A 26,834-nucleotide genomic window follows, 5' to 3' on the forward strand; every position below is an offset into this window, starting at 1 on the left:
CGGGTCGCCTCCCTTTATAGGCTCCGAGAGCGGGGCGGGGTTGGGGGCGGGCGGGGAGCTGCCTCGGGTGGCCTCGCCCCCAGCACGGAGGACCCTCCCCGCGAGGCGCCGCCGCCCTGGAGCCCCGCCCACGGCGCTCGACGGCCGGGGAAACTGCGGGAGCTGGGCGCTCAGTGGGGGAAAACGAGCCGCGGACGCGAAGGGGCGGGATGAGGCCCCCGGGGCGGGGCTCGGGGCTCGGGGCTCGGGGCTGCGTGATACCTGGAGGGGTCTGTGAAGGGACATTGCGCAAGGTTTGAAATTTAGGGACGAATAGCTCTGGCGATTCATGGAGTGGGGCACGGTAAGAGGTCACTGTAAGAAGCCTGGGGAGTCGGGGAGGTAGGGAGAGTCACGGAGATCCAAGGGGCTGCAGGAGACTCCAGGGCAGGGAGAGCGGCAGCGGGGCTGCGCAGGAGTAGGGGTGGAGGCCCGATGGAGGAGGGAGGAGACTCCCTGAACTCACTGCGCAGAAGCCCCCAGGGAGGGAGAGGGCCCAGGATTTTCCCTTGACGCAGCTGCCCCAGAAGAGTTGAAAGAGGCTGCCCCCTGTTCGCACGTCTAGGAAGAAGGGAAGAGGTGGAAACCCTGAACGCAGTAGGCTTAGTTCTGGCCTGTCCCCTCCAAGGGGCTTGAGTGATCCCTGCTGGCAACACCTTTCCTCAGCTCCTGATGCCGGGCTCAGATCCCCCTTCCCAGCAGACAGACGCTTACTGTGGACTTGACTCAGGAGGTTGGGATGAGCCCAGGCTGAGTGGGAGTTCAGGGCTGGGGGGATGGCCATGCTCAGCCGTTCTCTGACCCCATCTTAGGGACCATCCCCCAGGCTGTTACCATGGCTGCCAGGCGGTAGGAGAGGCGGGAATGGCCCAGCCGAAGTCTCTGTCGTCAGTGGTGCCCGAATAAGAAGTGAGAGGAGGAAGTGGAAGGCAGCGTCTGGTGTCTAAAGAGCGGCTAGCCACCACAGGGCGTCAGCAGCACAGGCTGGGGACTCCATGTCCCAGCACCCATCGGCCAAGAAGCAGAGGCGGCAATGCGGTGCCCTTGTCTGTCCCCTCCCTCCTCCCCCAGTCTTCCCAAATCTGTTATGCCTTCACAGTTAACATTTATTGAGCACTTAGCATGTGCTATGCACACTGTTTGTTCTGTGTGTCCTTTTACATACATGCATTAACTCACTTGGTCTTCATAACAACCCTACGAAATAAGCACCATTATCCTCCCTTACAGATGAGGAAACTGAGGCCCAGAGAAGATAAGTAATTTGCCCTAAGTCACTCAGCGGCAGAGCTGAGATTCAAAGCCAGGCAGCCTGGTTCCAGAGCCTGCAATCTAACCACTCTGTGATGTTGTCCAACATTTAAGCCCTGCTGTGTGCCAGGTACTGGCTGGGCACTGGGGTTACAGAGGCTCTTGGCCTGGTAGGGAGTGGTACCTTGCACATGTGCTGTGTTAGACACGTGGCATAAGGAGCACAGAGGGGCAATGGCCACGTCCACCTGCGAGGCCAGGAAGACTTTCTGCCTCCTGCCTGTCTCAGTTCTCGTGCCTGGCTCAGTCTTCTTCTCTAGTCTCCTTGACTCTGTGTTCTCCTCCCCACCCCCAGTCCTCTAGGCCCCCATCCCCTACAAGAGGTGTGGGTGGAAGAGGGTGCTTTTCCGCCCCTCAGTGATTGCACAAGTCCAGATGGCAGGATGCTTGTTGGGTGGGGGGCCGGGGTGGATTGAGGACTGCCAGGAGCTAAGAGGTAGCTCTCTTAGTGCCTTCTTCTCCCTCCTCCCACCTCCCGCCTTGGCACCACCAAGTGGCCATCAGCTGAGGGGCCGAGGGGGTGTCAGTGGGGAAACATGGGACTCTATTGTGAAGCATTAGCACAGATGGACCCCAGGACCGTCTGTTGCCTGCTCCTGACAGACAGCATCTGTGGGGGGCGGGAGGGGGAGACGCAAAGCGGAGAGGCAATGATGTATATTCCATTCATTCCATTGCTTATCCCCAAAGGGACCCAGCAAAAGGGCATCTTGCACAACCTCCTCTGTGAAGGAGCCACCCCAGCTATCACAGAGGGTTACCTAATGGACATGTCTCCTTGCCTGAAACCTGGAGAAGTGGATGCCACAGGTGTGGCACAGCCCCTGTGTCTAACAGCCTGTGGAGCCAGTCATCCTTCAGCTGACGTGGAGGCAGACTTCCCCAGTTTATGTAGGGCAGTCCACCTCCAGGCCTCCAAGTGAGTGAACACCACCAGAGGACTGAAATTCGCACCTTGTTTCCTCCTCTTGCTAGGCAGAAAGCCCTAGAGAACCCCAGAGTAAGGGTGGGCCCAGGAAATGCAATTTTTATCAAGTTCTTTGTGTGATTCCTTAAATCCTGGGATTTCAGAGCCAGAAATGGCCTTATGGTCTGGAAAGGATACCGTATGGTCCAAGCCCTCATTTAACAGAAGCAACTGAAGCCAGAGAGAGGAAGACAGAATCGTAACAGGGACTAGAACCCACTAGAACCCAAGTCTCTTGACTCCAGAGACTGTTTAGTTCAGCTGCTGGTAGCTCCCTGAGAGCTCAGAGATCCCTGCCTGCTTCCTCCTCCCAATTTCCCCAGTTTCTCCAAGGAGGGGCCCCTGGAGCCCAGGATGCCATACTGTGGAGTGGTTATGCCCTCTGGTGGCCATGAGTCTCCGGGGAAAATCTTCAAGCCAGGTGGAAAGGCTGGAAGACTCCACCTGGAATCCCAGCCCTGTTTCAGGATCCCCCACGGCTCCTCTTCCTCCCAAGAGGGCACAACTGGGATGCCAAGCTCCACTTTGGTCACTGAATTCTGGAATCTCACAGCTGTCAGTTAGGAAGTTTTTTGCATCAAAGCTGCTTCTGCTGCAGGTGAAATTCAGCAGGGAGAAGGCAGGCAGCTGGCGGGCCTTCTTGGTGCACTAACCTTCGCATGCCAGGCAGTATATATGAGGCCTCTAAAGCTTTGCCTTCAACTCTCCACAGCTTTCTCCTAAGCTTGAGTCTCTTGGCTAGCATCTGTTCTCATCCTATCCTCTGCAGCCCTTTAAAGCTTGGGCGGTGGGGGAAGCATTCTGCACACCACCGGCAGCTTCATACCAGGATACGTCCCCCTCCTCCTCCCTCCAGGAAGCCTCCCCACAAAACCTCCACCGCTCTGGCTCCTCAGACATCTGTACTCAATCTGTACCTTCTTCCCAAGCCAGCCTCTCTCAGAATGAGCTCTCAGGTTTCCCTCCCTCTGCTCTGCCTGCCCTGGCTCCTGACACTCGTGGCTGGCCTGGGGTGGGGGATTAGACAGTGGGGGCCCAGCTAAAGGACAAGGCCTAGGTAACACCCCTTCTCTTCAGGGCAACCCCTCGCCTGGCTATGTAACAGTCAGCAGCCCCCCAATGGAGGAAATTGGGAGAGCTGAGTCCACTGAGCAGCTTAAGCTCTAGGGTACCATGATGAAGTCAGAGCACTTGGGGCTAGTGCTGGCCCCTCTGGAGTCTGACCTAAGTCTCAGAGCTCTAACATGGGCCTTGTCCATCAGCGGGGCCCGGAACTGGCAGAGATGAATAGTTTACTGGGAGCTCCTCACTGGGTACTGTCACTGCTCCTAAGCTGGGGAGGTCGGGGGGAAGAGGGCCTGGGGCCCTGGCTCTCTGGTCTGTCAGGAATGAGGGGCTGGGCCCCCAGTTGCATGACATCACCTCTTGTGGGCGGTGGACAGCTGGTGGGCAGCTGACTGGGCGGGGAGTGGCTGTTTTTCTTCGTGGCTCCTATTGCCCGACCATTTCCATGGGACAGTGTCTGTGCATGTTCGGGGACCTAGAGAGAGAATCTAGCAGTATGGTTGATCTGGCACAGTCCAAAGATCTGATCCCAGGGGGTCTTGGAGTAGGATCAAGGTAGATGTTGCAGTTTATTTGCATTGAATGTTGGTGGTCTCTGGGTCTAGTCCTGTTCAAAGGCCAGGGACCATCTGGCCTCTTGGATGAAAATGGCAGGGCATCTCTGGCATGAACGGGTTAGAGTGGCAGAAGAAAGGAAGGTTAAGTCTCCAGGTTTCCTACAGCATCTGCACACAACTCCTAAGACACAGGGTATGTGTTATCTTACCCTGCCTCATTTCAGAACAGGTGCATATAGTGAAGAGAGAAAATGGCAGTTCTTAGGGCCCTAGACTGCCCACATCTCTTTCGGCTTGGCAAACACACTTGCTCAGCTGTTTCATCCCTGGTTCCCTCTCCTAGGGGACAGTGTTGTGCACCAACCCCCCTAACCCCCAAACACATATGCAGAACTGCCAGGCTAAGATTCTCTCTTTTACTCCAAACTGAAGTCAGCTTTCCTCTTTCCTTCACCATTCACATCTGATTATGCCCCAAACCTGAGTATTCTACCCACTGTTTCTCCTGCTGTTCTTCCCAGCTTCTTCCTTTTTTTTTTTTTTTTGAGACGGAGTTTCGCTCTTGTTGCCCAGGCTGGAGTGTAATGGCGCAATCTTGGCTCACTGCAACCTCCGCCTCCTGGGTTCAAGCGATTCTCCTGCCTCGGCCTCCCACGTAGCCAGGATTACAGGCACGTGCCACCACGCCCGGCTAATTTTGTATTTTTAGTTGAGACGAGGGTTCACCATGTTGGTCAGGCTGGTCTCGAACTCTTGACCTTGGGTGATCCGCCCGCCTCTGCCTCTGACAGTGCTGGGATTATAGGCATGAGCCACCACACCCGGCCCTTCCCAGCATGTCTTTCTTTTTTTTTTTTTTTTTTTTTTTGAGACGGAGTCTCACTCTGTCGCCCAGGCTGGAGTGCAGTGGCATGATCTCGGTTCACTGCAAGCTCCGCCTCCCAGGTTCAAGCGATTCTCCTGCCTCAGCCTCCCAAGTAGCTGGGATTATAGGCGTGTGCCATCACGTCTGGCAAAATTTTTTGTATTTTTAGTAGAGGTGAGGTTTCACTGTGTTAGCCAGGATGGTCTCGATCTCCTGACCTCGTGATCCACCCGTCTTGGCCTCTCAAAGTGCTGGGATTACAGGCATGAGCCACCGCGCCCCGCCCCTTCCCAGCTTTTCTTACTCTGCCACCAGTACAATTCCTTTCTAAAGTCAGCACTGTGATTTTCCCAAAACACAAGCAGGATCACATCACTCCCTTGCTTAAAACGCTCTACCATGGTCTGAATGATGGTGTCCCTCCAAAATTCCTATGTTGGAACCTAATACCCAATGTGCTAGTATTGAGACATGGGATCTTTAGGGGGTGATTAGGTCACGAGGGCTCTGCCCTCATGAATGGAATTAATGCCCTTATAAAAGAGGCTTGAGGGAGCCTGTTTCCCCCTTCCACCATGTGAAGACACAGAAAGCGCCATCTAGGAGAACAGGCCCTCACCAGACACTGAACCTGTTGATCCCTCGATCTGGGACTTCCCAGCCTCGAGACTGTGAGCATTACATTTATATTGTTTATAAATTACTCAATCCATATCACCCAATCCAAGGAACTTTTTAACTTTTTTTTTTTTTTTTTTTTTGAGATTGTGTCTCACTCTGTCACCCAGGCTGGAGTGCACTGGCATGATCTTGGCTCACTGCAACCTCCACCTCCTGGGTTCAAGCAATTCTCCTGCCTCAGCCTCCTGAGTAACTGGGATTACAGGTGTGCACCACCATGCCTGGCTAATTTTTGTATTTTTAGCAGCAATGGGGTTTCGCCATGTTGGCCAGGCTAGTCTCAAACTCCTGACCTCAAGTGATCCGCCCACCTTGGCCTCCCAAAGTGCTGGGATTACAGGCATGAGCCACCGTGTCCAGCCATCAATCTAAGGTACTTAGTAGCAGCAGCCAGAGCAGACCAAGACACCCTCCAATGGCCTATTCCCTACATCCACAATGACAAATGTGTTTTAACTTACGGGACAGTAAGCACGCTGTTGAGAAAAATGTGGAGACCAACTCAAGAGGACAAATTACTGATAGATTAGTACAGTCTGAGGTAGCTGTCACAGGGTAAGTGATGGCACCGGTGTTACCTATTTGCCATTTCTGGCCCCAGGATGAATTCCTGACCTTTCAGAACTCAGCACGGGAACAGCTCTAGCAGGCTCCCTCATCACACCCCCGCCATACTGAATATCTGTGGTTCTTGAATGGCAATTCTTTTTGACTAAAACCCCCTCCTCTCCTCAGTCAGCAGGCCGAAATTGATGTCCCTCTCTTGCCCCCAACCTCCTGTCTCTCTTATGTTCCCACAGTATTCTATCCCTATGGGAGTACTGATCTCCTTCCATCCTATCTTTTTACTCACCCATTCCACCAGGTAGGGAGCCGCTGTAGGGCAGGGACATGTCACTTCTTCCCCGGACACCTCATCTGTGGTCCCATGGTACTTTGCATACTGCTCTGTAATGGGATTTGCCCAAATCTGCCCTATTGTTGCCTGTACAAATCCTATCTGTCTAGATTATAAACTCCTTGAAGGGCAGGGACCACGGATTGTTTAGCTTTCTTTTCTTTTCCTTTTTTTTTAAGACAGATTCTTCCTCTGTTGCCCAGGCTGGAGTGCAGTGATGCAATCTTGGCTCACTGCAACCTGCAACCTGCAACCTCTACCTCCCAGGTTCAAGTGATTCTCATGCCTCAGCCTCCTGAGTAACTGGGATTACAGGTGTGCGCCACCACACCTAATTTTTGTATTTTTAGTAGAGATGGGATTTTGCCATAGCTTTCTATTCTACCTACCACTCCATTCATTAAGGTTGCTCGAAAAATACTTATTTAAAGAGCCCAGGCTATCCAGTTGTTCCTTAAACTGCCCTAAACCCCCATTAACCCCCCATTTTGGCTTCCAAGGAGAATTCTCAGAAGGACCCAGGGATATCTTCCATATTCCTTAAACCCCATCCTCTGACCAAGGAATCCCCAATAACTTTCAGGCCATAGTTGTCCAGTTGTTTCATCATATGCTATTCCAGATGTTGCCGTGAAGGTATTTTAGACGTGGTTAACATTTAAATCAGTAAACTTTGAGTAAAGCATATTACCCCTCCATAATGTGGGTGGATTTCATCCAACCAATTGAAGGCCTTAAGAGAAAAGCCTGAGGTGTCCTGAGAAAGGATTCTGCCCCCAGGACTGCAACATCAATTCTTCCCTGGGTCTCTGAGCCTGCTACCCTGCCTTGCAGCCCACACAACCATGAGTCATCTCTCTTTCTAGTCTGTCTGTCCATCCATCCTATCGATTCTGTTTCTGTGGAGAACCCTGACTAGTAACACCGTTCCTGGCCTGACCCGGGGCTTCTCCTACTTCCCTCACCTGTGCTGTGCATTCCTCTTATGTTCCTGAGTCTCTTGAACTCCACCACTCGTCATTCTGGTTTGGTTGTGTTTAGCAAGCATGTTCTAAGGCCTGTAAAGGTCAGAAGACATATGGGCTGGGGGACAGAAATTTAAGCTATGTGAAACAATAACCCAAGTGATACAACATTCAAATGAAGTCAAGCCTCCTGTGTCACAGGCCTTACTAAGATGAAACATTGTTGGCAACCTTCAAAGGCACAGGAAGAGGCACTAGAATGGTTGCCATTCTGATTTTCAAAATGGTAGAGTTGAGCCTGCAATCATAGCCTAGTGAATTTTAGGTCCATGCCTGGCAAGATGACTGACTATTCACAGGATGGCCTGTAAGGGGCCTTCATTTGAACCAGGCCGAGATTCACTACAAACCACTCTGTCTTTCTTTCCAATGAACAGGTAGATAGATCAAAGAGAGCCACAATGATACTTTAGCAAAGTACTTGGGCTTCTTCTGCTATCTCTGTCCATCTAAAAATTATGGGCCAGGTGAAGTGGTTCATGACTGTAACCCCAGCACCTTGGGAGGCCGAGGAGGAGGTATTCCCTGAAGCCAAGAGTTCAAAACCAGCCTGGGCATCAAAGGGAGATCCTGTCTCTATTTAAAATAATAAATAGTCTGGGAGCAGTGGCTCACACCTGTAATCCCAACACTTTGGGAGGCCGAGGTGGGCAGATCACCTGAGGTCAGGAGTTCGAGACCTGCCTGGCCAACATGGTGAAACCCCGTCTCTAATAAAAATACAAAAATTAGCTGGGTGTGGTGGCGGGCACCTGTAATCTCGGCTACTTGGGAGGCTGAGGCAGGAGCATCGCTTGAACCCTGGAGGTTGCAGTGAGCCAAGATCGCGCCACTGCACTCCAGCCAGGGCAACAGAGACTCTGTCTCAATAAATAAATAAACAAAAAATAAAAAATAAAAAATTATGGCCAGGACACAAGGACAATTTAATTAGCAGCTGATTAGATTATTGGGATAGATGCCAAACTTAAAGCAAACTTTTAGGAGTAAGTTACTTCATTTTCTCAGCCCAGCAGAGTCTCAGACAGGGAAACTCAGAACAATGGAAAACTCTGGGTAATAATCAGGATTTAAAAGTAGCGACAGGCTGGCGCAGTGGGCATGGTCTATAGTGAAGTTTAATAGAGTAAAACTATAAGGTCCTGTACTTGAGTTCAAAACATCAACTTCCCTTATACAAGCAGGAGAGGGTAGCTGGATTTTACTCAATCAAGAGATGAGATGCAGTCCTGGGATGTGATCTGCGGCATCAAGCACACAGTCTGTGGGGTTCTTGTTCTAGTCTGTGATGTCTGCTGATACCTGGGTGGAACGTTATGTACACATCCTTTGTGGCCCCAGACTCTAGCTGGGTTCAGAAGAGAGCGGCCAGCCTGGGTGAGGAACATGGAACCAGAGCAGGATAGTGCAGTGGGGGAAGGGCTGTGCTCTGCAGTCAACATCCCGGACCCAAGGTCTTTTCCACCAGTGAGCTACGTGATCTTGGGCAACTTATTTGACTTCTCCAATCCTCTGTTTCCTAATCCATAAAGAGAAGATAATGATGCCCATCTCATATGGTTGCTCTGAGGATTAAAACAGTTAATATACGTAAAGCAAATTTTGGCACATTGCTTAGCACGAAGTGAGTTTTCAATAAGTATTCACTAATATTAACTGAAGAAACTCGGAGCTTTGCTAGAAGATTCATGACGGCTGCCTGTAAATATTTTAAGGGATCTTATAAGGGAAGACAGAATAACTGCTTAGAAAACCCTGTAGAAGTCTCATGGAAGTTGCCCAGCTCTACAGAAGGAAGGGTTTTCCACTGAGCCACGGAGCCTACAGATGGAGCTGTGGTCCGGCATTAGCAGGGGGCCACACAAGCACCTGACAGGGACATCGCAGGGAAGTCGAGTGCCTGACAGTGAACTAGGGGATCTTGTGGGTCTCATCTAAACTGGAGACTATGATTCTAGGACTTGTTATTTTAGATTCCCTCAGCCCAGAGAGGGAGGACATTCACACCCACCACACGCTGAGAATACCAGAGGAGTAACCACTGAAGACTTACTCCTCAAAGTCACCTAAGCATCCCAGAATTCACAATTGCACTTCAGCTTAGGAGGAGGGCTCATGCCTCTAAGACATGAGAGAGTGTGACTAACCAAGAACATGACCCTCTTTTGTAAACAGGAAAAAACGTGAGAAGACAAATTCAGACAGAGCCCAAGAAAAGGGTGCTTGGTGTCTTCTGTCCCTTACATGCCAGACCCGCCCTCTAGGAACACAAAGCAACAGTCTCAGGAAGACCCAGGATGTTGGGAACAGCACTCCTCTTGCTGGGGTCTGCTACAGCTGGTGTGAGCGCTAGACCCGGACCTTAGAACATCCACCCCATTCCCAACTCCCCTGACAAAAGCTGGGTGGCCGCACTACATATGTGGGACAGATGGCACCAGAGCAGCTCTGTGAATAAAACTTTTAATAATGTACAGCAGAAATTGGACAGGCTCATTCTTATATTAAAACAAAAGATTTCCTATATTACAATTTATTTACATTTGCATACTGAAGAGGTAAAGTGTCTAAGTGGCTATTTTACAGTCCTTTCTAATAAAATGTACAAAAACAAACAGAAGTACCGAGAATGCCGTTCGGGGGCCTTTATGGCGACGTAAGAACGGGCTTGGACTTGGTCTGTGAATCCAGAATCCAGAGGTGCAGGTAGCACTATGGATCAGGGTTAGCCTCGGGGGGCCAAAAACACGGCTTCAGTTTCTCCCCAACTCTCACTTAGTGTTAAGAGTGGCAGGGGTGGGTGTGGGAGCTTCCCAAAGACCTGCTCCATCTTCCCCAGAGGTGGAAGAGTTGGACTGTGTGTGGGTAAGGGCAGAAGGGCCAACTGGGGAGTGGGCTAGTGGCTTGGGAGTGGACGTGTGTTGGCAGATCCCAGAGGCTACTTGTGACTCTGGGAAGAGGAGTCTAAGTTCCATCATTACCTATAAACCGCCGAGGTTCTGCTGCAGGGCGGATAGGTGGGAGGTCAGCAGGGGTAAAGACGGTCCCCCCCAATGACACAATGGTATTTAAACGAAATTAGTGGCCAGTAAATTGGCCCAAAGGTTAGGGGAAGATCTCCTTTAATGCAAGGAAAGAAGCAATAATCAGTCAAATAAATAGAAGGGCCAGGAGCACTGGGGAGCCTGAGGGCAGGGACAGGGCTCTCCCTCCTCCACAAGCTTTGGCAGAGAACTGCTGGGTTGGAGGCAGAGATGCTCTAAGGCTGCATACACAATACACCTCCCCTGGGGACAGGAAGGGGGCTCAGAATGAATGCAGTGATTTGAGGTCTCACCTGGGGTTCTAAACCCCAGGTCTCATCACCCGCCCCTGGTCTCTTTGTGGAGGGGGTTGTGGGGGTTCCTCTTTCTTCAGTGATCTTATATAAGAACAATAATTCTAGGCTCAAAAGGGTCGTAGAACCAATGATGAAAACTTCTGGTCTCAAAACAGGCATCTACTTACTTGAATCAGCTCTTTTTACAGTGCTCGAGGAGTAGGACCCAAGCATGTCTTGTCCACAGATGTATTCCCAGCACCTGGCACCCAGCAGGCACTTCACACACATTTGTTGAATAAATGCCTGGAGAGGGTACAACCAGCTGGACAGTGCAAGAAAGGGCCCTAGAGCAAAAACCACTCATGGAATTGGGGGTGGGGACAAAATACAAGAGAGACTGAGCCTCAGGGCAAAGAGGAACTCTCACTGCTAAGTGGGAACAGGCTCAGGTGCAAGGACAAACATTTCCAGTGTGATTGAGCTATGTGCATTCAATTGGATAATTTTTTTTTTTTAGGGATTTCTTTAAAAACAAATAGATTGAGAGGTAATCACAGAGATGGTTTTCCTTTTACAAAAACTTAATATTTAACAACATTAAAAAAAGTTAAAATCCAAACCCTCCCAATAAAATTAAAAAAAGAAATCAAACCACTCCAGTTAAAAGTTATGGCTTCAAAGTTATTATATACCTAAGATATGCTGACCAAATCACCACCCACAGCCGTGCTTCTAGGCTTCGTTAAATACTATACTCAGGTTAAATAACATGTTCGGCTCAGGCTGTTCCCTTCAGTAGGGCTCCTGAAGTGGATGCAAACCTCTCACCTTCCCTCCACCCTGATCAGACAGTCCAGTAAAAGAAGACCCATGCAGATGCCTCCCTCCCACCCCAGACTCCCTCCCTACTCCTTGCCCACCCTTCCCTTCCCCACCCCAAACCCACCACCACCAAAAATATACACTGCTGTTTCCAGGATCTGGGAGATGAAAGACAGATGTAACATTCCAATCTGAGTCCCGAGATCTGGCTTCACATTCCTCGGCCCTTCCTCGATGCTGCTGAGGATGATGCCCTTGGGCTGGCTCATTTCCCACGGCTGACACTAACACCCAAGACTTCCACCAGGATTCCTTCCCTGCCCATCCCACCCGCCACCCTCACATTTTGGCCCAAAAGCCTCTTTTGTCATGGACAACTGGGCCAGCTTTGGTTCCACAGTCTGAGATGGAGGAGGAGAGCTGTGCTGATGCTGGGGTGGGCAGAGTAGCCTGCCAGACACAGAGTACCACTGTGGCATGAGGGGCTCTGGGGGAGGGAGAGACCTCCAGGGAAGGGCACCAGGGAAACTAGATGCTGCTCACTACTGAAAAGAGGCACCAGCACGCACGGACAGCATGACGACCACACCCCCGACCTGCACATGCACAGAAAGCTCAAGCAGGTAAGTGCGCACCTACAGACACACACACACACTCACACGCACGTGTAAGGGCATGGCACGAACCAGGCACAACGGGGGACGCACCTCGGCACATGCACACACGGCTGGACAGACAAAGCGGCAGATTCCGTCTCCACTGGCAGTCTCCCGGCAGCGTCCATCCCAGGGAGGAGGGGAAAGCGCGGCTCAGAGCTGCCTGTGAAAGGGGCTGCACTTCTGGTTCTTCCGGGCCACCTTGGTGTGCTGTGGGCTGGTCCCTGAAGGAAACCCTCAGCGCAGCTTAGCACTGGCAACACCTCGGCTCCTCCGGCCCCTCCCAAGCACCCCTGTCATGGCTCCTGGCCACGTGCCAGATGCACCGGGTTTCGCGGGACTTCCCACTACAACCAGTTCGAGGTGTGGCACTGAGTTCTCCACACAATTCGCTCTCAGAGTCTCCATGCCATTAGGAGGTAAATAGAAAAGGTGTCTGTCTCAAACCCAACATGGGAGTGAGCGAGTCTCTCCCGGGCTCTGTCCCTCTTGCGGGCCAGGGCTCCTGGCCACAGAGGGCTGGGCAGAAACGAGAGGTAGGCCTCCATCGTACGCTCAACGCGGCAGCTGTGCGTAGTTCTCGCTGCCAGGAGCTCCGTGTGGAGAGAGGGAGCAGTTAGATCTTCACGTCTTCCTGCACGCTGAGCTGGGAGAGGGTCTTCTTGATGCGCAGGGCCGTCAGGCGGGCCGCGCCGTTGGCATACCAACACTCTCGCATCATCTTCCCCATCACCCGCAGCGCCTGTGCAGAGACCCAGGAGCCATCAGCTCGGTCATGCCCTGGAGAAGCCTTTCTGGTCTCTAGGCTCTCACTCATTTCCCTGCCACCTCCCGCTCAGTGCAGTCTGGCAGATCCACATCCACCCGGCGGCCGACCTTAGGGAAATGCTCTGCAAGGCTCCCTGTGTCCCCTGGCTCTTCCTTTTTTTTTTTTTTTTTTAGAAGGAGTCTCTCTCTGTCACCCAGGCTGGAGTGCAGTGGCGCAATCTTGGCTCACCGCAACCTCCGCCTCCCGGGTTCAAGTGATTCTCCTGTCTCAGCCTCCCCAGTAGCTGGGACTACAGGCACACACCACTACGCCCAGCTGATTTTTGTATTTTTAGTAGAGACGGGGTTTTACCATATTGGTTGGCCAGGATGGTCTCGCTCTCTCGACCTTGTGATCTGCCCACCTTGGCCTCCCAAAGTGCTGGGATTACAGGCGTGAGCCACCGCGCCAGGCGGCTCTTCCTTTTTAAGGGACAGCTTACACAAGTGAAAGGCAAACGCTGCAGCTAACGGCCAGCTCTTTTGGTCTCACCTGCCCTCTGAAGCAAACCCTGCCCCGAGGGTTCCAAGGAGTGCGGTGAGAAGTGCTGCTCTATGATGCAACACGAAAGCATCAGCTAATATGCAATTCTGTTCTGAAATGCAGAAATGCCCTCTAGTGGTTAGACTCGTTAAAGGCAGAGCCAACCTCTCTACTTGACTAGGTAAGTTCTGGGGCTCTAATGGACAGCAAGGTGACTAGAGTCAACAATACTGTACACCTGAAATGTGCTAACAGTAGGTCTCAACTGCTCTCACTACACACACAGGCAACAAGGTGAGGTGACAGATGTGTTCACTAACTTGTGTGGTAATCATGTCACAATACATACATGTATCAATTCAGCACTTTGTACACCTTTGTTACAATTTCATTTGTCAATCACACCTCGATAGAGTTGGGAAAAAAATAAGTAAAAGGAAATGCAGAACCGCAAGTGAAAAGGAGGCCCATGAGCACTTAGCTAGGCGAAGCCTGTTCCCCTGAACACTCTTAAGACCCTAGAATTCCATGTTTATTAGTACGTATGTCACAAACATGTCCTCATGTCAACTCTTTCCACCAAATGTTGTTTCCCCCACACCCCTGATTTCATCTGCCATCTCTCCCAAATTCACATTCTCCATCCCAATCCCAGCCCTGTCATACACATCACCTCCTCCCTTCTGAGTTTCTGGAAAGACCACTTTCCTCACAGGCATGTCCTCCTCCTCTGTCTGGTCTCAGGGCTTCTCTTATGGACACCTCCTCCTCACTCTTCCATGGAGCTCAGCTCAGCTCGGGCTCCAGAGCTGCTTTCCTAGTTTGGTGTCTAACAGCTCTGGGTTCAGTTGTCACTTGTTGACCACCTCCCTCATCTGTGTCTTGGAGACAAAGCCTTGTCCTTTTTCTTTTATGAGACAGGGTCTTGCTCTGTTGCCCAGGCTGAAACGCAGTGGCCCAATCATGGCTCACTGCAGCCTTGACCTCCTGGGCTCAAGCAATCCTCCCACCTCAGCCTCCCAAGTACCTGGGACTACAGGTGGTGTGCCACCAAGCCTAATTTTTTATTTCTTGTAGAGATGGGGTCTCCCCACATTGCCCAGGTTTGTCTCGAACTTCTGAGCTCAAGCTATCTTCCTGCCTCAGCCTCTCAAAGCGCTACGATTACAGGCCTCTGCCACCACACCAGGCCCAAAGCCTTTTCTTCTTCTAGGCTGTGAACTCCAAATGGCACCCTACAGGGTCCAGGACAAGAGACTGTAGCCCTAAAGGGCTTGGGATATGTAAAATAGCACCTAATAGTAAATAATAACTGACACTCTCAGGGGGCTCCTCTGGGGCCTGACCCCATTGTCAAGAAACCCTTTTCTAAGGCGGAGAAATCAGGCTGATGGGAAAGCCGCAGGAGGCCGGCTTCTTACCTCATAACTCTGCCACCAGTTGGGGATGTTGGGACGCAGCTTCTGATCACATACCACCTTTCGCATTTCCTCAATGGAAGGGTCAGAGGGCACTAAGTCGTAATATGGCAGCTGATATTCTTCATGGACTCCTGGGAGAAAAGAAAGTATCTACCTGAGTTATCAACAGCAGGAAAAGATTACTCAGAAGCCGGTGACAAAACCTACATTGTGCTCTGTAAATACCACTACCCCCTAAGGTTCCTTAGAAAGTTAGTTAATTCTAAGTATGGAACAAGAAATACACAAAAGGGGCCAGGCATGGTGGCTCATGCCTGTAATCCCAGCACTTTGGGAGGCCAAGGCAAGCGGATCACCTGAGATCAGTAGTTTGAGACCAGCCCCGCCAACACGGTAAAACCCCATCTCTACTAAAAATACAAAAATTAACCAGGCATGGTGGCAAACACCTGTAGTCCCAGCTACTAGGGAGGCTGAGGCAGGAGAATCGCTTGAACCCTGGAGGCAGAGGTTGCAGTGAGCAGAGATCATGCCACTGCACTCCAGCCTGGACAAGAGTGCAAGACTCTGTCTCAAACAAAACAACTAAACAAAAAGAAATACAAAAGAGTAGCCAGGAACAGTTTTTTTCATAGCCAAAGCAAGGAATCTATCAAAGACTACTGGGGTCACATCAAAAGGCACCAACTTGATAAGCTCCCAACTGAGCAAAGATGGGAACTTTTAAGTAACAATAAGACAAATAACTTCAATGGAAACAAATATTTTTAAAGTCTAAAAAAGGAAACTTCAGTCACCCACCTCTGTGGGAGGCTACAGAACCACCTCATTATTTTGAAAAATGGTAAATAAGTGGAAAGAATCAAGTATTTTTTCTGCCTCTCCTATTCCAACTATATATCATGGGAACCAAATACATATGTAGGGGAAGTAATATTCGCTTAGTTTTGGACAATATCACCACGGCACGTTAACGACACAAAAATAGAGAACCAACGCTACGCAACTTGTCACAGGACAGAGGAACCCCTGTGAAGGATACGTGTCCCCGAACCCCCAGAAATGATTCTAGCTGCCAGATCTAACTACCAATTCATAGGAAATACCAGGAAGAGTAGAATATGTGAACTCTACCTAAGCAATCTGCAAAATCTAGCCTGGGAAATTCTACAGGACAAATGACCTGGATTCTCCGAAAAAACAGAGTGGGAAGAAAAAATGAGGGGGAACATGTAGACAAGAAATGTAGGAGGTGTATTCATCAACTGCAGGGGATAAAACTTATTGGAACCCCGATCTGAACAAACTGCTTTAAAAATTTAGGAGACTGGGGAAATCTCAACACTGACTAGATGTTAAGTGACATTAATGTTTGCCAGGCACAATGGCTCACGCCTCTAATTCTAGCACTTTGGGAGGCCGAGGTGGAAGGATTGCTTGAACACAGGAGTTCAAGACCAGCCTGGGCAACATGGCAAAACCCTTGTCTCCACAAAAAATACAAAAATTAGTAGGGCATGGTGGTGCACCTGTAGTGCCAAGCTACTCAGGAGGCTGGAGTGAAAGGTTCACCCGAGCCTGGAGAGGTGGAGGCTACAGTGAGCTGTGATCACGCCACTGCACTCCAGCCTGGGTGACAGTGAGACTGTCTCAAAAAAAAAAAAAAAAAAAAAAAAGCATTAAATTTTTTTGTGTGTGTGTGAGTTTCACTCTTGTCACCCAGGCTGGAGTGCAATGGCGCAATCTCAGCTTAATGCAACTTCCACCTGCCGGGTACAAGCGATTCTTCTGCCTCAGCCTCCGAGTAGCTGGGATTACAGGTGCCTGCCACCACGCCCGGCTAATTTTTGTATTTTTAGTAGAGACGGGGTTTCACCATGTTGGCCAAGCTGGTCTTGAACTCCTGACCTCGGGTGATCTGCCCGCCTCAGCCTCCCAAAGTGCTGGGATTACAGGTGCGAGCCACCGCACCTGACCCCTAATGTTCATTTTTTTTTCCTTTTTTGAGACGGAGTCTCCACTGTTGCCCAGGCTGGAGTGCAGTGGCACGATCTCGGTTTGCTGCAACCTCCACTTCCTTGGTTCACGTGATTCTCCTTCCTCAGCCTCCCAAGTAGCTGGGACTACAGGCGTACACTACCAAACCTGGCAATTTTTTTGTATTTTTAGTACAGACGGGGTTTCACTATGTTGGCCAGACTGGTCGCAAACTCCTGACCTTGTGATCAGCCCACCTCAGCCTCCAAAAGTGCTGAGATTACAGGCATGAGCCACCGCGCCCGGCCTAATGTTCATTTTTTAAAGTGTGGTAATAGCACTGCATTTTTTTAAGTCCTCATCTTTAAGAACTACAAACTTAGAAAGATTTTCCATAATAAAAATATAGTTTTAAAAAGCCAATTTAGGCCAGGCACAGTGGCTCACGCCTATAATCCTAGCACTTTGGGAGGCTAAGGCAGGTGGACCACCTGAGGTCAGGAGTTCGAGACCAGCCTGGCCAACACAATGAAGCCCCATCACTACTAAAAACAGAAAAATCAGCCGGGAGTGGTGGTGGGCACCTGTAATCCCAGCTACTTGGGAGGCTGAGGCAGGAGACTGGCTTGAACCCAGGAGGCGGAGGTTGCAGTGAGCTAAGATTGTGCCATGGCAATACAGCCTGGGTGACAAAGAGAAACCCTCTCTCAAAAAAATAAAAATAAAAAGCCAATTAATTTTTCTCAAGCCCTTTTCCAGAAAAAGAAAAACAAAACAAAACAAAAAAACCCTGCTGTCTTGAGCTAATGAGACAATTTTTTTTCTTTTAAGTAGAGATGGAGTCTCTCCTACCTCAACCTCCTGAGTAGCTGAGATTACAGGCGCCCGCCACTACACCCGGCTAATTTTTGTATTTTTAATAGAGATAGGGCTTCACATTGGCCAGGCTGGTCTCGAACTCCCAGGTGATCCGCTCACCTTGGCCTCCCAAAGTGCTGGGATTACAGGCGTGAGCCACCATGCCTGGCCTTTATGTCTGGCTAATTTTTTTATTTTTGTAAAGATAGAGTTTCACCATGTAGCCCAAGCTGGTCTCGAACTCCTGGCCTCAGGTAATCAGCCCACCCTGGCCTCTCAAAGTGCTGGGATTACAGGTGTGACACAGTGCCCAGCCTGGGAAATATTTTTAAATAGAGAATTGGACTTGGTAATTATCTAAGGGGTAGTTACAGGCTTAAGCCCTGGCCTCAGCCTGTCCGAGTCTGAACCCTTGTTTACTAAAATAGTTATGTGACCTTAGACAAATTTCCTAACTTCTCTGTGACTCATTTTCTTCATTTGTAAAATGGCGATGATAATAGCACCTACTTATTATTTACTTGTAGTAGTAAAGATTAAATGAGCTTATACATAGCAAGTGGTGAATAAATGTCAGCATTATATATTTAGCCTCAATTTCTGGATGTCATAAGAAGAAATAAACTTATTCACAGTTTAAGACCTGTGTGACCAGATTTTTCTTAGTTTGTTTGTTTGTTTGTTTTTTCTTTGAGATGGAGTCTCGCTCTGTCGCAAGGCTGCAATGCAGTGGCTCGATCTTGGCTCACTGCAAACTCCGCCTCCAGGGTTCAAGCGTTCTCCTGCCTCAGCCTCCCAAGTAGCTGGGACTACAGGCGTGCACCACCATGCCCTGCTAATTTTTGTATTTTTAGTAGAGACAGGGTTTCACCATGTTGGCCAGGATGGTCTCGATCTCTTGACCTCGTGATCCGCCTGCCTTGGCCTCCCAAAGTGCTGGGGATTACAAGCGTGAGCCACTGCGCCTGGCCTCTTAGTCTGTTTTACTGCATATACTGATCAAAATTTAAGAGGTCCAATTCCATGAATACTACCTGGGCACTATTTCCATAATTTGGATTTTACCAAACATGTCATAAATGGAAGCTGGAAAAGGGTATTAATATACAAAACAGTTCTGCTGGAAGACTTGTCATATTTTTTGTAGATTAGATTTTTTTAATTTTTAATTTTTGTGGGAACACAGTAGATGTATATACTTATGGGGTACATGAGATGTTTTGATACAGGCATGCAATGCATAATAATCACATCAGGGAAAATGGGATATCCATCCCTTCAAGCATTTACACTGTGTTACAAACAATCCAATTATATTCTTTCAGTTATTTTAAAATGTACAATTATATTATTGACTATAGTCACCCTGTGGTGCTATCAAATACTAGGTCTTTAAAAAATATGGAACGCTTCAGGAATTTGCATGTCATCCTTGCCCAGGGGCCATGCTAACCTTCTCTGTATTGTTCCAATTTTAGTATATGTGCTGGCGAAGTGAGCACCACCAGTTCTTTTTTTCAATCACTTTCACTGCCCTGGAATCTCTTATATCACAGATAAATGGCTGAGAGTAGGGCTCTAGAGGTCCTGGAACTTAATCATGTGGCAGAATATATGGAAATTATCATAAAATACTGATATACTAAGTTGACAATAAAAAGTGTTTCTGCTAAATCTGATACTATTTCTTACTGGATTCTGTCATGAATAAGAAGCTGCAAATGCCAACGATTTTTAACTATGGGAGAAAAAACTCACTTTTAAGAAAAATCTATGCACTTTTATAAATTTAGAAATTCGCACTATTATTTTAACAATGAAACAGCAGGGTTTCCCATGAATGTGGCTTGGGAGCCACCGCGTTAGAATATACTGCTTCTGATGTGAAGGAGACCACTGCATGAATCCCGTGCTATTCGCACCGGGGCACTCCCCGCCACGGACTAATAAAACAATGTTTGTTTGTTTATAAAGCCAAACGAGCCTTCAGAATGGTTACCATAACACACAACGCTATTCAACAAACTGATCCCTGAAGAATAAACGCACCCTAAGCACAGCTACCTCCACACCTTTGATGGCAACCTTAAACGATGATTCAGGCTCTGGCAACAGGCATCCAACAGGTTGTAAAAAGAAAGGGGGCAGTAAAACAGCTTTGGGTGATCCAGCATCCTGGAATGGGAGGTAGGAGCAAAGGCAAAAAAGAAAGGTACCTCCAGAATTGCATCTTCGAGCAATCTCCCAATATACAAGCCCGAGGGCATAAATATCAGCACATTTAAAGGAGTCAAAGTGTTTCATATTAATGGTTTCATCAAGTACTTCAGGGGCCATGTATCTGCAATAGCAAAACAAACATGGTCACGCACAGAAAATGATGACTGCTCTCTTTAAATCAAAGTACTGATTCAGGAGCCCTCTGAATGTGGAAGAGTATCACCCTGATAAAGTCCCTTGGGGCAGAAGAAGTGTACACATCTCTTCATTGCAAACTCCCATGTTTTAAATTTGATTCTAAATATTTCAGCACAGATTTGGCAATACCAGGCTACTCTGATGTGTCTATTTTTAACCATCAAGATTTGTTTATTTGGCCAGGTGCGGTGGCTCACGCCTGTAATCCCAGCACTTTGGGAGGCCAAGGTGGGCGGATCACCTGAGGGCAGGAGTTGGAGACCAGCCTAGCCAACATCGCGAAACCCCATCTCTACTAAAAATACAAAAAATTAGCCAGGCATGGTGGCAGACGCCTGTAATCCCAGCTACTCGGGAGGCTGAGGCAGGAGAATCACTTGAACCCGGGAGGCGGAGGCTACAGTGAGCCATGACTGTGCCATTGCACTCCAGCTTGGGCAACAAGAGCGAAACTCCGTATCAAAAAAACAGAGAGTAAAGATTTGTTTATTTGAAGCATGTTTTGACTTCTTGGCAGAAGTACTTGTAATGTGGGTCACAGGGGCAGTAACAGTACATAATATTTGGTTGACACCAGGGTCTTTCACTTTATTGAATGTAGTCACAGCGATGGGTTGAGCTTAAGTTTCATTCCGAACTGCTTTTGTTATCTTACCTGACTATAGATATGTCAAAATGAATTCTAGAGGTGGTCAGTGGCACCCTTAATGACTCTGAGTAGTAATTATGAGTAACTACTATGATTCCAGCCACCCCAGCCCCCACAATAAATCAGGGGATAATCTTAATTAAATTCATTTAGATTCAGCAGATTTCCACCTCTTCCACTCTATTAAAAGGCAGTCCCATTTCCAACTCATGAAGTCAATTTGCAATCACAGCTCCTTACTTCTTACCTCACTTCTGCATGAAGTGGGAAGCAGGCCCATAATCTTGAAGGGTGCCCCAAATCTCTATCCTGGGTTACCTTTGCTATAGTTTGGCAAATCTGGTCTCCAGTCCCTAAGCACATGCTCCCTGCCTCCTTCACAGCTCTCTGCACAGGAGATGACAGTGTTTTCCCTCTTTCCCGAGCCACACCTGTTGCCTGCTATCCTTCTAAATCCTGCTCTAGATTTTCCTTCTCTACCCTCCGATCTTAATACCACCAACACCAATGTGCATACAGTTTATGGAGCTGTGCTCTCAGCACTTGTATCTGTTAGATGCAGTGATGCAACTTTCCATTGTGGGGAGTGCATGTTCAATTCAACTTTCAGTGGGCTGAGAGCAAGGTCCTCGCCTCCTTTTTCGACACCTCCTTCTCCTGCGCATATAGGAAACGGCACAGATGGGATACTCAGTAGAAGCTGCTTAGCAAGGGCAGAGTCCCAGGCCCTCCTACCGTTTGGTCCCCACCCTCTGATTCGGGGCAATGTCAATGGTGTCAGTGACTGCATCGTGACGGACAGCCAGGCCCAGGTCTGCTATGGCACACATGCCATTTTTCTTCACCAGAATGTTCTTTGACTTTAAGTCTCGATGAGCAATTCCAGGCTTCCCTGGCAGAGAAAAAAACAGGGATCTTTACAAAGAGATGATATAAATGTTAAAAGCATAGACTATGCAGCCAGACTGTATAGGTTTGAGTCCTGGCTTTGCCTCCCGCTAATCCAGTGACCCTGGAAAAGTGACTTTAGCCCTCTGTACCTCAGTCTTCTCATCCATAAAATCAGAATGACTACTTATTTCATGGGACTGTTGTGAGGATTAAATGCATTCATGTAGCTAAGTTAAGACCATAGAAGGACATGTGTATTTAGCTAATATTTGTATTAATATTTACTACTACTACTTGCCTTCCCTGAGCAAATATGCTCAGGTACAGAAGTGCTGAGGGACTGAAGGGAAGTTGCTGCAATGCCTAGTTCTCAAAAGGAAACAGACCCGATGATGAGAACTGGCACCGCACAGGCTATAGGAATAGGATCCAACTTTCATGGGTGATTTTCCATTGTGGCCCTGGTCAACCAGGCATCAGGGATCACACCTGCCATTGTGACAAGATCCAGGATCTCCCAAAGAACCGACATGATAATCAACAAGTAGCAGAGCTTCAGGTCTTCTTCCTCCAGGAAAACCTTCCCAGATTAGTAAGGCCCAGAATCTAATCCACCAAGTGGCCTTTAAGCCAGCTGTCCCCATCAATGAACATGGAAATCACTAAACTGATGTTCCCAGTACACTGGTTTATCTTTTTAGTTCCATTTTTTCTCATGTCTATTGTGGGATTCTAAGATGATTACTCCTTCATAACAAATGACTATGTCAAGCCACTGATTGACAAGTAGCTGAATATTGATATTATAGGGTTCCTGAGGGAGTTCTAAAGACAGAGGTGAAGGGAACACCCTGTAGATACCTCACTTAAGTGAAGCTCAAACCTCCTTTCCTTTAAATTAAACTGGAGTTCCTGAGGTCCAGCCCCAACCTCCTCAGTAAAAAGGAATTCTAGGAACTAAATCAGGACACTGCGGACCTTTCATGCCTACACCACTTCGCCGCTCCTGCGCTAGTCCACTCACCTTGGGTGCCCACGATCTCCATGTGCAGGTGTGCCAGCCCACTAGCAGCAGACAAGGCCAGCTTAATCATCCCCTCAATTGTCACTGTGTACCGGTTCAGATAATCAAACAGGGACCCGTGCTCATGATAGTCAGAAACAAGCCACAGCTGTGTCCAGGTGCCATTATCTGCAGAGAACCACAGATGAGTCCCAGAAAAAGTGTAACTATCAGCAAAACAGTGAAGGTTGGTAAGGATGAGTGTATACAACACAAAATCAGGTTAGACTCCTGAATTCACATTTCCCACCTCCATGCCCCCTGAAGCCCCATCTAGCATCCTTTCATTTATAGTGGTCTACCAGTTTGGGACCTCAGTAAGGACAGGGGAACACCATTTCTTTCTTAGGACTGCTCCTGATTTCTTTTAGGTGAACTGTAGGATTCTGAACATTCTGTCAAATTTGAAATGTGAGGTACTCAGGAAAGAGGAGGCATATGCCTGGGGAAGGTAACAGCTATCACCAGCTTTGTGTGCAGCACTGCTTTGATCCTGACCAAGACTTGCTCATCTGCACGGGAGAACCACAATGAGCTGGATCTACCACCACCAAACAGGAAAGCCTTGGAGGGCCTCCTGTGTCCCAGCGACCCTCTGAACACAGCCCAAACACAGCACCTGTCTCATCTGTAATGTTTCTTTTCAGTCTGTTGTTCTTACCAGGCTATGATATCTCTGTGAGTAGGAAAGATCTCCTTTATGGATTATTGGATTCCAGGCCAAAAAATGCTTTTCAGTGCATGAATAGACCACTTCCAAGTATTCCCAGAAAGGCATCTCATCCTTCAGAGGAGCAATGGAAGGTAGAGTGCATACACTTTATTTTCTCTTTTACACTAGGGACAGCAGGAAGGAGGAGAGCAGGAGGAGGGAGAAAAAGAAACACCAAAGCCAGGAATCAAATTAAGCCATGCCGTTGTCAATTGGAAGACTGGAAATTGAGTTGAAATCTCCAAAATTCCAGGCTGGCGCTGATTCCAGGGCACCATACTATATATACCCCATGTTAAAAAGGCAAGAACGAGGGAGTCTGATTGTTTCCCTTCCCTGGCCTTAAGGTGGGTTTTGAAAGCCAGATCCCTACTCACACAAGCTGCCAGAATCAATAAAGGGATGGATCCTGGAAACATACACATCTTGGCTTCTCTTATCACAAACAAGGGGCCCACCCAACACACTGCTTCTCGCACTCTAACCGGCCCCAAAGTCCTGAGGACCCTGCTAACAAGTTCGAAGAGAAGACATGATTTGATCCTTTTAAAACATATAAGATTTAAATTCTATCAAAAGGTGATAGTTTTAAAAAGGAATAGCTTACTCAGTGGGAATAAAAATCTTGCTCTTCCCCTTCCTCCCTTGTATTGGAGTCTAAGGCTCCTCAGCTTGGGGGCAGCAGAGACCATTACAACTTCCCACGGCAATGTGAGGAATGAGCAGTCTGCTGTTGTTTCAGGAATGAAAAACAAATAGCATCTTCTCTAGGCTTTGTAGACACTAACTTCTAAATTGCACCATGCCACAGGAGCAAGTCATGTCACAACTGCTAGAGAGACCCTTCCACAATGTGAACCAGCCACGCACAGCATCCTCTCTGTGCTCCAGGTGCCACTACCTGTCCACGTGTCTGTCCCCTTCTTCCTGGGAGCTCTGTGAGGGGAGGGACTGTGTCTTGCTCTTATGTGTGATGGTCCAAGCAGCCAGCAGAGGTCTGGCCCACAGCAGTCAATAAATGTTATAGAATTAATGAATGAAATTTTAATTACTACCCACTATCTTCAGAATGGAATACAATCCTCTCAAAAAGGCCCCTCATAATCTGGCCTCTGCCTCCCTCTCCACCCACAGCCATCCAAGTTACTTGCTGGGCCCCAAACCTCACCTTCGCACATGTCTGCAGTGCCCTTCCCTGCAAGGAAGGATTTTCTTCCTGACCAGTTCTTGCCACCTTTGTCTCAACTGGGCTCAGGTGCGAGTCAGCCCCAATTTGTGCTCAACACAACAACTCGTGTTTACCTCCTCTAATCACCCTTACTCATCATCCTTTGCTAGTCAATGAGGTCCTCAAACACAGGGAGGTGCCTGGCACATAAGAGATTCAAAAACTAAAGCAATAAAAGGGAGAGGAAGAAGGAAAGAATCCTCAGGGACAGGACTGACCAAGAGCAGAGTCCGAAGGCGACACTTCGTGGACTACAGGCTTTTCTGTCGTTATCCTCCTTGCCAGGGTTGAGGCCGCAATTCCTCATCCTAGTGATTTTCTTTCTTTTTTCTTTTTTTTTTTTTGAGACGGAGTCTTGCTCTGTCGCCCAGGCTGGAGTGCAGTGGCGCGACCTCAGCTCACTGCAACCTCCAGCTCACTGCAACCTCCGCCTCCTGGGTTCAAGCAATTCTCCTGCCTCAGCCTCCTGAATAGCTGGGATTACAGGTAGGTGTCACCGTGGCCAGCTCATTTTTGTATTTTTAGTAGAGATGGGGTTTTGCCATGTTGGCCAGGCTGGTCACGAACTCCTGACCTCAAGTGATCTGCCTGCCTCGGCCTCCCAAAGTGCTGGGATTACATGCGTGAGCCACCGCGCCCAGCCCATTCTAGTGATTTTCAAAATAAGCTTACGGGACCCCCTGCAGGAACTACAATGGAGGTGGGTTTGGGGGAGTGGAGAAAGAGAAATTGAGCAGGTAGGGTGAGGGGATGTATCTTGTTTATCTGAGTAAGAACTGCTTGTTTATTTGCTTGATAACCTGGATTTTTGTATAAGCTTTTCATGGAATAAAAGGCTCCACACTTTAAGGAAAGCATGGAAACCTTGACCTTACTCAAGTTTTCTTTCTACGGGTTACAATGATGAAGGCAAACAGAGCTGTGCACCCCATAGCTATGCACTTTCTCTAGCATCCTCTATCTGGGAATGCTGTATCCAAGCCCAGCCCTTACCTTTATTGTCAGCAGCAATAAATCCAAGGATGTTTTCATGGCGCAGCATGACCGTCTGGTATATCTCTGCTTCCCTGAACCAAGACCGTTCTTCACGAGAAGAGAATATTTTCACAGCCACATCACCACCCCTCCAGCGGCCCCGCCATACTTCCCCAAACCGACCCTTGCCAATAATCTCTTGTAAAACGATGGTTCGGGCCACTGTGCGCTGGACAAAGAGGGGTAACCCTGTGAACCAAAGAATAGGAAGAAACCTGACATTGCAAATTTGACAAATTTTCCAACTCCCACACTAATTGGCACAACAGAAACACCCTTAACATGGTGTCTTCATCCTACGCTGGTCCATTAACCATGGAGAGCTGCTGCTGCCCATACACATTTCTAGGTAATCTACCAGAGGGCTGAGCCAGGCGGAGAGATAGGGAAAGAGTGAACACAAACAGGAAACGTGTATGATTAGCTACTCCTTATCTAGGCAATTTCTCCTCTCAGTAAGCACGGATGATAGATTTGAATGTAAATGTTTGACCAGATTTACCAACTCTTCAGCCAGCCACCTGTGGGCCGATCCACCCACATCTGCTTTATTTTGGTGGAGGAAGGAAAGAGGGCAGAGAACATGAAAGTGTGGGCTCATGTGCTGGGGGCCACCTTCTGGCTGTTCTGCTTATTAGCCACTAGAGGGCAGTGCTGTGCGGCCCATGGGTTCCCATCTCCAAAGAGAGCAATGCTCTGCTCAGAAGCGAACTCCAGGTGTAGAATGGAGGACTATCTATGTTTAGTCTAGGATTAACTTTACTGTCTTTATAAAACTCAACATTGCTTCATTTGACTCATTCAATGTATCTCTATATATCCAATCACCCTTACCATCACAAGTGACTCTTAACTGTCTTACTCCCACCCCCAATCAAATAATTAATACATTATTAATCCCTAGGTCTGGTAGATGGGACCTACCATTTACTGCATGCTTACTATGCATTAGGCTCCATGCTAAGGGCTTTACATAAATTATCTCACTTCCCCAAACCACCTGGAAGGTAAGGCACTGTTATCATCCCCATTTTATAAACAAGAAAACTAAGGCTCAAAGAAGAGGTTATGTAATATTCAAAT

The 26,834-nt window shown here is 48.5% G+C and overlaps 1 protein-coding gene and 1 non-coding gene across 5 annotated transcripts in view; both read right to left on the reverse strand.

The window, feature by feature from the left end:
• Positions 1-9,855: 9,855 nt before the first annotated feature.
• The window catches only part of ACVR1B (activin A receptor type 1B), a 45,725-nt gene continuing 28,746 nt past the window's right edge, over positions 9,856-26,834 (reverse strand). For 3 of the 4 annotated variants that reach the window (XM_001145219.8, XM_063786661.1, XM_009425365.5), the window contains exons 4-9: positions 25,710-25,940; positions 22,738-22,905; positions 21,558-21,714; positions 19,972-20,096; positions 14,921-15,051; positions 9,856-12,950 (exon numbers count right to left, since the gene is read on the reverse strand). In XM_001145219.8, the coding sequence (XP_001145219.1) occupies positions 12,825-12,950; positions 14,921-15,051; positions 19,972-20,096; positions 21,558-21,714; positions 22,738-22,905; positions 25,710-25,940 (938 nt within the window). In that variant the 3' untranslated portion in view covers positions 9,856-12,824. Of the gene's footprint in view, positions 12,951-14,920; positions 15,052-19,971; positions 20,097-21,557; positions 21,715-22,737; positions 22,906-24,095; positions 24,219-25,709; positions 25,941-26,834 lie in introns of all 4 variants that reach the window. The other variant, XM_003313692.7, reaches the window with a different exon arrangement.
• On the reverse strand, positions 19,151-19,257 carry LOC112205208 (U6 spliceosomal RNA). The gene has a single exon (XR_002939045.1). It is a non-coding gene; the product is annotated as a U6 spliceosomal RNA (small nuclear RNA).

The sequence above is a fragment of the Pan troglodytes genome, chromosome 10, assembly GCF_028858775.2.
Source record: "Pan troglodytes isolate AG18354 chromosome 10, NHGRI_mPanTro3-v2.0_pri, whole genome shotgun sequence".
Classification (NCBI taxonomy): domain Eukaryota; kingdom Metazoa; phylum Chordata; class Mammalia; order Primates; family Hominidae; genus Pan; species Pan troglodytes.